The 12,275-nt window shown below is 40.4% G+C and overlaps 1 protein-coding gene across 1 annotated transcript in view; it reads left to right on the top strand.

Annotated features, from left to right (window-relative positions):
* Positions 1-8,695, top strand: part of gabrb4 (gamma-aminobutyric acid type A receptor subunit beta4) — a 46,259-nt gene extending 37,564 nt beyond the window's left edge. The window contains exons 5-8 of the mRNA XM_070916696.1: positions 3,361-3,498; positions 5,316-5,468; positions 7,030-7,286; positions 8,342-8,695. Of these exons, the coding sequence (XP_070772797.1) occupies positions 3,361-3,498; positions 5,316-5,468; positions 7,030-7,286; positions 8,342-8,695 (902 nt within the window). The remainder of the gene's footprint in view (positions 1-3,360; positions 3,499-5,315; positions 5,469-7,029; positions 7,287-8,341) is intronic.
* The last annotated feature ends 3,580 nt before the right edge of the window (positions 8,696-12,275 follow it).

The following is a 12,275-nucleotide window of genomic DNA, read 5'->3' as shown; positions in this document are numbered from 1 at the left end:
GACGGGGCCACCTCTGGATTTATGCATGGTGAAGGCAAAATGATAATATTAATATTGGGGACCTCACTTGACCCTCAATATGTCTCTTAACCCCTTCATCATTTAATATTAGCTCACACCCACAGCAATCATTTTAATGAATGATTTGTACATGGGACACATAGCTAGTAACTAATAACAAGGAAGTAATAATTAGTTATTGCTTAAGTGCCATTTAGCACCTGAGTTCATCAGGAATGATTCATTATGAAGTGGTCAGTGTGTAGATATCCAGATATTTGGTTCAATAAGATAATCATTCTAAAACTCTCTAACTGTTCCTTTAATTCAGAGTTATTCAGGAACTACTGGTTAGCCCCTCTGTTCCAGATGTGTTCTGCACTTCTTCGATAGCTACTCAGGGTTTTGTTGATCCTATTTGAATTTGGATAGCATCAAAGAACATTATCAAAATCAGCAGGCTTTCAGAACTAAGATTTCAGTTTTCTTTTCAATATGTTGGCTGTCTTTATAAGGAGCATTAGTGACAGTCTCATAATGAAAGTGTATGGATAAAAGCCACATACAGGATTTTATACTGTAAGTTTTTTCAATTTTCCACATGCAATCCCTTTAAATTGTCTTTAAATGAAAGACTTTATATAAATAAAACAAGTTCAAATAAGTTGCATTCGCTAGCCATTCTTATATAAATTCTAAATTCACCTATCATAATGTTAAACATTTTGCTGTGCATTTTTGGTGTTTAAATTTGATTTAGACCTTTTCTCCAATATCAACCTTTGATATTCTAAACCAGGATTTACCTTCATAACGCCTTTAATGTAGTTATAACATGAGGGAGGACATGCCTCGTTCTGTTGCGGGTTAAAGGGGCACTCCAGGGATATACTATTGTGCTTCAATAAAGTTGGTTGGCTCTGAAAATGCAGATTTAAAAAAGACTGACCAAGATGCAAACTGCAGCGGCCGAGATATCCTGACTTTTAGCCCACAGTGTGGGTCAAGCTACAAAAATGCTTGATCCTTCATTTCCCATAATGCAACCAATAGCACTTTTTTAATGAGACCTTCCTTGCCTGGTAAATGCCACATTTTTAAACCCCCACCTCCGGTTTGTAACATGATAAATTTGTAGTTTCCAAGTCCAAGTCGAGATAGTTAAACTTTCTCAGACTTTAAGAAGCTGCCCCGAGGGCCACGGGAGTCATGATCCAACTCTTTTCACAGACTGAGTGGGACTCATGACTAGTAAACTGGCCTTTTATACATAAAATTGGTGGAGTTACCCTTTAAGATCATAATGGGATGAAAAACCTTCCGGCAGCTTGACTCTTAAAAGGAGTATTGTCATCTGCATGTGTACCTGAAGTCATCTTTGAACAGGTATATGTACACATGTAGGAGAAAATAAGACAAAAACACAGGCTTTACATGATATCACACAATATCATTTAATTGACGTTGTTTAATGTCTTTTCTCTTCTCAAATGCTTTCATTTAGATAAATCAATAGCCAGGAGAAAAATGTGCTCGTGGTGTAATTAAAAATTGTATTTGCTTGATCATTTTCATTGACCACTCCATCACTCACCCCCACATGCTCAATACATCGGATATTTGTGGTTCTTGTTCAAGATAGAAGTGCAGAGTGTTTACCCTCGGGGACATCAGCAGGCACTGAAATATGGATATGCCAGGAATTAAAAAGTTGCAAGAATAGATGCTGTTTATGCTCGTGGAATGCTCTGCACTAGTGGGAGTCATGCACATTAACCACCAGTTTGATTGATTAGGCAGGCAGTTGTTTCAATTTCATGGACAATGTCACATTTCCCTCCCCTGTAACCTCCGAGAGAGATTTAATGGTAATGAATCCTGGTCCCTTAGTGAGTTTAATGCCATCCAGGTCTGGACGTGGGGTAGTAGAATGTGAAATGTAGTAACACTTCCCGGACTGAGAAACTGCTCTGCAGTGAATGCATACTGGCCTATTGACATAAATCTACTGCTGTGGTCACTTTCAATTGCGCTGCCAGTTGAGAATGTGTGGGAGCGCCATGCCAAGGGACACCATGTTAATAAATATTCATGTAGTGATATAGCTCCATACGAGTCCGGACAGTGGTTCATGTGATTGCAGGCAGAGACAGACAGATTTAAGTCTCAGGCAGGAAGGTTTCCGACCGGAGGAGGTGTTTTTTGTTTTAGTGCTGATTAGAAACAGATCAACCCCTTCTCCTCCCACTGTCTGACTACATTCCCTCATCCAGCTTTTACCTGAAAAATACAAGAATTAATTTGATAAATTGATTAAATAGCCTATTATATTATATTTATAAATGAATGTGTTGGTTCTCATGCCAAAAAGAAATCCCAGCCACAGCATTTTTCAGAACCAGGCTTCCTAGTATGGAGTCAGCAGCAGAAAAATATTTTCTTTTTAAAAATGTTGTTTAGTTGTAGAGGTCTTACAGAACAGAATGATGTAAATTAATACTACTCAAAAAGTCTGAAGACTTGTATTACCGATGTCCATTCATGGTAAAAGTAGTATTGTGAACAATATTTCAGTATTTCAGTATTTCAGTAACACTTAAGTTTGGTCAATCTGATGTTATTTCATTGTATATTTGTTTAAATTATGTGTGTGATGAGTATTATCTTATTATTATTATTATTATGTTAGTCGGTGATCTCCCTCTGATTACTGGGTGCTGTGCATCTCCTGCCCAAAGGGTAGATTGAAGTGTATAGGAAATACTAATGGGAAAACAAGTCAGTGATGGTTCATAGAAAGCCACGTGTTTATTTTATATTTTACGTTATGTCATATGTAAAATGTTTTATTTCTCGAGAGTTACACATTGATCTTTTCCATGAAAAGATGCGTAACTAAAAATGTATTTTATTTCACTTTAACAGAGAAGAAATCATGCAGATGTTAAAGGTGCATTTTTACTGTAAATGGACATCTCTGCTTTTTTTGCGGATGCTCTTAAAAACTGTTAGGTCAGTTGAAACAGCGATTTTTTTTTTTTGTCTTAGTGCCCAAAGGAGCCAAGAATTTAAATTGATATATATATTTTCCATAGTTTTTTCTGGGTGGGACCATTGAAGGGTTGATGATCACTATGAAACCATTTTATGATGCAGTTCTTCTTGAGGTTGTTTCGCTCTGAATGACTTTACATACAGTAGATAGAAACAAGTGTTTGATTTGTCAAAGCGACATCCACTCATTATCCATACTCTTGCAACAGATTTTAATTAGAAACATGGTTAACTTTGATGGTTGCTTCACAAGTTTTATTTTCCTCTCTCTCCCCTCCCCTGAATTTTGCCCCGACCTTGACACAGATGGATATACTACAGATGACATCGTATTCTTCTGGCAAGGAGGAGACAACGCTGTGACAGGCGTTGACAAGTTAGAGTTACCTCAGTTCTCCATTGTAGACATCCGCTTGGTGTCCAGGGAGGTCAGGTTTACTACAGGTAAGGCTGTTGTAAAAAAAAATGCTTCAAAGTGCCCGCTGCATACACGTGCTCTGTAAACACCTCTGCATCCGTGTCACCACTGTGAGTCCTGTGAGTGGGGGCATCAGTAAATACATCAGTGTCACTGTGGGGAACATGATTATATTTGGGTCTTGCAGAAAGACAGTTTCCTTTTCGGTCCAGCAGATTGTGTCCATTTCCACGTATTTGTAAAATGTGGACTGACCTGCAAAAAAACAAAGTGCAAGTGAAGTTCCAAGTGTTGACTCTGACTTCTTATTAGAATCAGAACTACTTCAGTTGTTGGTGCTTAAATACAAGTTTGTGGTTTCTATTTTGTGCAGCTTTCTACTTCACTACATTTCATAGGGACATGCTGCCATCTTTACTCCCTTACAGCTGTAGTCAGTGACTTAGACTGAGCTACTGATTTAATAAAGGTACACTCTTGAACAGGCCATTCTGCAAGTACTTTTATTGCTAAATGTTTGTACTTGTTTTTACCACTACTTATTTAACATAATGAATAGACATTTTGGGAAATCAGTTTTTTGCTTTCTTGCTGAGAGTTAGATATGAAGATCGATACCACTCATGCACATATGATAAATATGAAGCTGCAGAAAGTGTATTCCCAAATGTCGAACTATTCTTTTAAGTAAATGATCTGACGTCTATGGACGTATGTGAGTGTGGTGATGGCATGCCCGCTGACATACTGTATAGAATAAGCCCAATAAAACAAGTGATGTGTTTGTAGTAGAAAGTCTTTGTGTGAATGTATGAGTTGTCTTATTTCAGTTGACCCAGCTATAATAGTGACCTCACTATTCTGAAAGGAAGACAAAAGTCAAATTTGAGTGTAATTCTCATGTTTGAGTTTAATGAAATCCGTGAACATTTGTTGCCTCCATTAATCCAGGATGTACTCGGCTGATCCAAGGCATTTGTCTCAGACTTGATTAAGTATGTATGCTAAGGTATTGATTCATTAAAAGATTTAGAGGAACCTGGAGATGATGAGGTCATTCATCATTGTGGGTTCCCCATAGCAAATGGCCTTTTAGATTGAAACCATCACACTTATCTGAAGCCTTTTTTCTTTGGTGACATATTGGAAATGAAACTGTAGATAGAATACATATGGAATTTAACTATATTTAGAGCGAATTGCATTGTTTCCAACCCCATAAATATCAAGCCAGAGCTGAAGCAGAGAGACCCTGCCTTGATGTTTACATTGCTTTTTTTGCATCAGCATTGTATTGTTGTGGTTGTTTAAATTAAAGTGCAGTCAAAAGACCAGTTAATGTCTTGGCAGAACCGGCTGATATTTTCCTGCAAAATGTACAGTGGTGGTAAGTCATTCCTCACCACCTCGCCACCACATACTGTATATTTTCCTTCCTCTTTTAGGGTAAAGGCATGCGTTGCAATTATGCACCTATAAAATACCCTTTTGGTAATGTTTAGAGGACAGCGAAAGTGCAAAAGAAAAGCAGAGCAGCTCTCTGTGACAATTCTCAGAGGGATGCTGGAGCTGCCTGCTGAGATAGGGGCTTGCAGAAAAATCTGCCGTGTTTGCGACTTTCTGCCATGTTTAATTGGAATCGAACTTGTCCCTGGAAAGGAATCCATCGCTTTGGGGAAATTAAGTGCTCCATCTGAACAAATGGAGAAATGACTACCCTGCGCGTTGTCAAAGTGCAGACTTTGGAACTCTTAAGTTGTGCCAACGTTCCCCCCCCCCTCTCCTTTTTTTTCTCTGACGTGTTGTCACTCTGCCGTCCTCACGCCATCCTTTCTCCTCACAGGTTCATATCCAAGGCTTTCGCTGAGTTTCAGGATTAAGAGGAACATTGGATATTTCATCCTGCAGACGTACATGCCCTCCATCTTGATCACCATCCTCTCCTGGGTCTCCTTCTGGATCAATTATGATGCCTCTGCAGCTCGGGTGGCCCTGGGTAAGACGCAGCCACCGCTGCATTATTAAACTTCTACCTGTCCCCATTAAAATCCAGTGATTATCGCAGTAACAGCATGTAGCTGTCACATGCTCAGTGTTGTTGTGTACATTGTCTACATTTACAGGCACATGAAGCTATGAACTTTATTTTGAGTCAGTGAGGAAAACAACTATCCATGCAACAATAACACACCCACAGGCCACATCAGTTATTTCCTTTCAGTCATATTGCTCTTATAGAATCTCTGTTGCCCCCATGTGACATTCACACAGATCAACTAGTGATGCGTGAACACTGAACAAACCCTGATGTACATGCTGAAAATATGGAGTGATGAGTAGTACTTATTACATACTATGAGTAAGCCTGAGAGACATGCTTACTCATAATGTAATAAATGTGTCCCAATTACCTTAAAGGCAGAATGAGTAGGATTTGTCGGTTGCAGTTTGTAGACATTCAAAGTTGGCCCCTCCTCCCCGGCTCGTAGATTCCTCTTGGATGCGATCTGGCACTGGGTCGCTGGAGTCCCGCCCTCACACCCTGCGTGCTGTTATTGGCTGGGGGCAACACACGCACTGCCCAAAGGTTGACGCCTAGAAACGTTTCGAATACAGCAAAATAATAAGAAAATAAGGGCAGAGTGCAAGGGCTCTGCAGATACTGACACTGCCACACGCTTCTAGTGTGTCATAAGTGATGATTGAGAGGGATTATTTTTGTATGAGTTTATACATTGTTTTCTAGGAAAATATTAATCATTCTGAAAAAGCCCTGCGATAAACTGGCGACCTGTCCAGGGTGTGTCAGCTGAGATTGGCTCCAGCCCCCCCGCGACCCTGCACGCTCTCACACTCACACCGACAAAAGAACCGCATGTATGAAGAGCATTCATAGGTCTTTGACCCCATGAAGGATTTTTTAACAGAAATTACAGATGTAAACAACAAACCATTTTCTAAAAACGTTATTCATGCTATATGTGGCAGACTACCTCTTTGTGTATTGGATAATAGTACAATTGACTTGATCAGGTAATCATCAAACAATAAATACTAATACAAATATCTGGGGCACTCAGCACTTAATTGACAGTGAGTTTCATGCAATGCACCTGCATTATTCTGTTAAACTACAGCAGTGGTGGAATATAACAGTATAGTAAAGTACATTAACTCAAGAACTGCTCTTACTGTAAGTACAGTTTTGAAGTACTTGTACTTTACTTGCATTTCCAATTTCTGCTTCTTTATACTTCTACTATGCTATATTTTAGAGCCAAATATTGCACTCCATTCATCTGACACCTTCAGTTACTACATATTCAGAAAGATGGTCTTATAGAGTATGATGCACTGTTATAGATGAAACAGGCCCTTCTGTTGCTTAATGCAGTGCAGAATTGTTACTTTGAGTAAGGTAAAGGGTCTGAAGACGTCTTCCATCACTGAGCTACAGTGACGCTGGTCAGGTGATGTCAGTGTAAATGTTTTAAATGAAACATAGCTTCTGTGTCTGACGGTGACTTCTTTGTTTCTGTGTGTGCTGCTGTGCTCAGGTGTGACAACGGTGCTTACCATGACAACAATTAACACCCACCTTAGGGAGACTCTCCCAAAGATTCCGTATGTGAAAGCCATCGACGTCTACCTCATGGGCTGTTTTGTGTTTGTGTTCCTGGCCCTGCTCGAATATGCCTTTGTAAATTACGTGTTCTTTGGCCGGGGCCCTGCGCAACAGAAGAAAATCAATGAGAGGCTGAACAAAGCCAACAACGAGCGCACAAGATACGAAGAGAAGCGCCTGAGGGAACAGGTTTGCATCTTCATCTGCTACCTCTCTTTCACTCTGCTTCTCCGTGTCAGTCAGAGTTCAAGTACAAAACAGCTATGTTCTGCACATAAGATTCCTCGCCACAGTCATTTTATCCAAAGACACATATACAGTATTCCCTGAAGTAATCTTCCAGAAGCATACTGATGCCACCACAGCCCAATATGTATTCACCAACCATCATCCATTGCTTCTCCCTCAAGCACTGACTGCTTTTTATCGAGCATAGCCTTTTTCATTGAGATAGCGATTCATCTAGCTTAGCAGTGGAGTTAACATTCTCATTTCTAATTTAGGTTGTTGTCTATGTTTATGCTGTAGGCTTCATTCATTCTCACTCTGCTACCTTGTTTTTTAACGTGTATCTCCCAACTCAACTGGACATAATATCAAAATGCAGAATGAGAAGGAAACAATTTGGCTGCGGCAGATAGTGAAATGGTCAGACTGAATGAAGCCCCCCCCCCCCCCCCCCCCCCAGTTTTTGTTGTGTGTGAAGTACTAAATGCTATGCTTAATTCAAGGTTGTTCCTGTTAACTCTATGTCTTATACATTGTGTAACGTTTGAGAAAAATGTGCTTATTTGCCCGAATTTTATAGCCGTTTTAATGTTCTCCATTTTTCTTTCACATTGCAAGGACTCCATTTCCGTGCCGTTTCAAACCAACACCTTCAGGTCATTTACACAGCGAAGAAATCTGTATCTCGAGGAACAAAGAAAAGTTGGGGTACATTTATTTAGAAATCATATCAGCTGTAGGCCAGACCCTCACAATAAAGTCAGATGATTTAAGGCTGTTCAAATTACTTGTGACACTAATAGATGTCTGTATAAAGAAACTCTGTTAACTATTTCTGGTGCATGCAAGAAATGACGTTCCATATCATCCCTACATTTTGCTTTAGCTTGACAGCTTGAGGGATGGGAGGGGGATTAATATTCATATTTATTTATATTATTGAGGGAATTTGGGGCTACTGCTCGACATTGCAGCCCTCGCTGACTCTCGGTGTGTTTCCCTCCCTCTCCTCGCAGGTGGATGCTTATGGAAACATCCTCCTCACCACGCTGGAGATGAACAACGAAGTGATGCCTTCTGACGTTGGAAGCAGCGTCAGTGACTCTCGGAATTCAGTCATGTCCTTCGACAGCTCCGGGGTCCAATTCAGGAAGCCCATGGCGCCCCGAGATGGCTTCAGCCACCACTCGCTGGACCGGAGCGCCATGCGGAGCCGGGCCAACTGTCGGCTACGGCGACGCTCCTCCAAGCTCAAGTTGAAAATCCCAAACCTGTCAGATGTTAGCACCATTGACAAGTGGTCCCGGGTCATTTTCCCCATCACCTTTGGATTTTTCAACCTAATCTACTGGTTGTACTATGTGAATTGATGTGCATCCCACTAGGAATCATGGGCCATATTTTGAGAGCACATTAAATTGGCTTTGATACAGTTCCAAAATATGTATACACATATACAAGTTGAACATATGTATATGCATATTTATATATATTATATTTATATATACACATGTGAAATCTGAAGGACCTTTCTGCTGTACAAAGTATTAATAGGATGACTTGAATGTTTAAGAATAATTGTGAGAGAAGAATTTCAAGGCTTTGAGTTTCTTTTTCCTCCTGCAGGAAGCAAACAAACAAACAAACAAACAAACAAACAAACAAACACGAGATCCCACCAGGGGTTTTTGGAACTAAAGACTGCATGATATTTTTGCTAAAAAAAACAAGAAAAAAGAGAAAGTGAAAGCTCTTAAGAGAGAAAAGATGTCTCAGAGTCCCATTGACTTTTTATTGATACTTATTGTGATCAAAAATCCTCTACTGCAGCTCATGAAACAAGTGGTGGCTCGTCTGTTCAGGCATCAGCTGAGTGAGATCCTTGACACCCCCCCAACCTAAGCCACTTCCCACAACCCCCCCTCCCCCTCCCCCATTACCCATGGATAACATGCACGGAAATCTCCGGTTCTACTATGTACAGCAACCTTGTTTGGATTATGTGTTGTTCCTTGGGTTTTTTGAAGTGATATCGTTCTCTTTATCAGACATCAGCTCTGGCCTAATGGTCTCCGTTAGATGGCCGCCGCGTGGATGGGATACTTGACTGCTGCATTCCCGCCCAGAGTCAACGCAAACTTGTATTCCTTTCTCTTCTCATGTTATTTTTAGAAACATGTCCTGGGAGGTTAAAAACAAGTGCTGATTATTGTAGATATGATTTTGTCTTGAAAATACTGTGATTTCAGAGAGTGTCAGAACATGTTCTAGAGCTAGGGCATTATGAGATAAAAGAGACAAAGGTATGCATTACTCATTTTGATTGTGTGAAAAAAATATTCTATACATTTTATCATTCAGATGCTCATGAAAGTATACTTGTACTGTTTATTTCCTCCTATTGATTGATTCACATGCTCTTTAGACGCAGAGGTCATTGACATCATATCCTGCTTTGTGTTTGCTTTGGTGATTCGTTTGAAATTATTCCACTGTGAAGATGTGAGGACGTGTATATTCAAAAGAGTCAACATATCAGCCCGCAGTTTGACCAGTCGCCACTCAGTATTTCTTTGTTGAGCATTTCTTCAGTGTAGGAGTCGCGGTTTCTGAAGGCAAGATTATTTGATTGAGATAGTAATGAGCAGCCCGGGCAGAAGACGTGGGGAGAAGGATTCAGCATTTCACACTCAAACTCAAATCAGTGCCATCACCTGATCAGGAACGATACGGTGGCTCTTGGGGAGAAAATGTGTGATAAATAGCCATGAATTGAACTGATGACCAAAAGGCCTATAATCCATATGCATTATTGTACACACACACACACACACACACACACACACCCACACACACACACACACACACACACACAAAGAGTGCATTTCTAGTGCTCAGGTTCATTTGCAAAGGAAAAAGAAATACTGTAGGACCTTGGTGTTTTTGGAAATCAGACTGGATAATCAAGTGTTTATAGGTTGTGGAATCCAAATCAGCCACCAAATAAAAGTTGAAGAAGTAAAGATGAAGTCGGAGCATTAGATGACTGAGGCTGATGGACAGTGGACATTGTAGGGAAGACAGGAAAGAGCAAAAAAAAACCACATTTAAAAGATCCTCCCTTGCCTGTTTGGCTTCAGCTGAAGTGCAGATCAGCATCTTCCTCAGTGTCATCTTCACTTCAGGCACAGACGGGCTCTACTGGGAGCATCAGCCTCTGAGCAAAACCCACAAAACCAAATCCACCAGAGGGTCCCGAAGCAAAAACAAAAAAAAGATTGGCTCATTAGAATACGCAGCGCATTGCGGTCCCTGAGAAATATACCAATGGAAAAAGAGGGAAATTGTCATATGCACAAACACATGGGGGCAAGGGGAAGATGGAAGGGCTGCAGAGTAATCAATTTATCATCAGGAATATCCACTCCCCTCTGGAGCGCAGGGTGTAGTATGCATAAGATGTCTTCAAAAAGGAATACTGATCAGAAACCAATTTGTCTCCGTAACTCGTAGTGAAGTTTGTACAGTGATGTGGCCTGAGCTGTGATCCGAGTTTAGTATTTCTTTTTGTTTCAATTTTATGCAGAGTCGTCATTGTACTGCAGAGGCAAAAGAAGAAAAAAAAATCTTTGAATATCCAGTAATCTGTAAAAATATACAGGAAGTATCTTAAGAAGGTGAGAGTAACATAACTGAAAGCTGAGTCTTTTGTTTCTGTCCGCAGCTGAACAATCTGTTGTTTGTCTCTCAGTCAACTGTGAGGTCCAAAGGATTACATGACCAAAACATAGTGATTAGACTTCAATGTGAAGAGAGTCAATTTGTTGTTATTCATGAGAGAAGTGAGTCCAGGGCCACAATGAACTGACTTAGCAGCGAATATTGTGAGAAAATGGCCTCTGGGTTAGAGTTTTACCACCTCCCAGCTCTGAAGCAGGTTTTGTTGTGTTATATAGAGAATACATATTCAGTATAATACTGTAAGAAATGGTGGCATATGTGACGTTTGCCAAATTCAGTGTTCTTCAAAAGTTGCCAAATGGAAATTAGTTCATTGATTGAAATGCAATGAACTTGACTAAAGTAGCATCATTTGTTTCAACATGCAGTCTTTCACATCTTGGTCAAGAAAGCCCACACCAGTTTTAAAAGAGTACTCCACCGATTTAGCATTGCACTCTAAATTCGACACCTACCCACAATGCAACTCGGCCGCCGACAGTTCGGTCAGAGATTCGGGTGTGTTGTGCTAGTAGCGGCTAATGTAGCCTCGAGCCGCTATCCTCAAGCAGAGATGAGCAGCGGGCTGCAGAGGTCTGGTAAGCTGACTTCTTTCTAACTCCACGCCTCCAGATTGTTTTTCATTTTCAAACTTGTAATCTTCAGCCCCAACTGACGCTGACTCGAGTGACATCACCTGAGGACATTTATCAGTTTTCACACAGCTCTGGAGCCACGAAGTGCTTTATACAACTTTTTTCACATATGCAGTAGTACCCCCTAAGACCTGTAAACAGACTTTGATGTGTAAAATCGGTGGAGTTCCCCTTTAAGTCATAATATGCGTCCTCATTTGAGAAGTCAAATGTTAGGTGTGGATAGAGGTGTCTGGGTCAGGGGTATTCAGGCACTTGTGAGGTGGCGATTACTGATGTGCACATTCACGGTCATGTTTCAGGTAACCTTGTCCTTTTAGAATTTTTTGAACAAATAAAAATAAAGGAAGGTGGTAGAAGTTAGTAGATAATGAATGCAAGTTTTCTTTTAAATAATACACTTTACCTTTTTTTTTGTTGCATCATTTCATCCCGGTCTGCACACTAACTGCTTGTCAAACTGTTCAAAGGCAATATGATGGAGTTGAGTCAGACTGTGAGGCCAGAGGATACTGTTTGTTCCAGTGCAAGACGAGCACATATTGTTTGTAAAAATGTGGGAGTTCAGGCAACC

The sequence above is a fragment of the Enoplosus armatus genome, chromosome 13, assembly GCF_043641665.1.
Source record: "Enoplosus armatus isolate fEnoArm2 chromosome 13, fEnoArm2.hap1, whole genome shotgun sequence".
NCBI lineage: Eukaryota > Metazoa > Chordata > Actinopteri > Centrarchiformes > Enoplosidae > Enoplosus > Enoplosus armatus.
The sequence above is the reverse complement of the archived record's forward strand: the minus strand, read 5'-3'. Positions and strand labels throughout refer to the sequence as shown.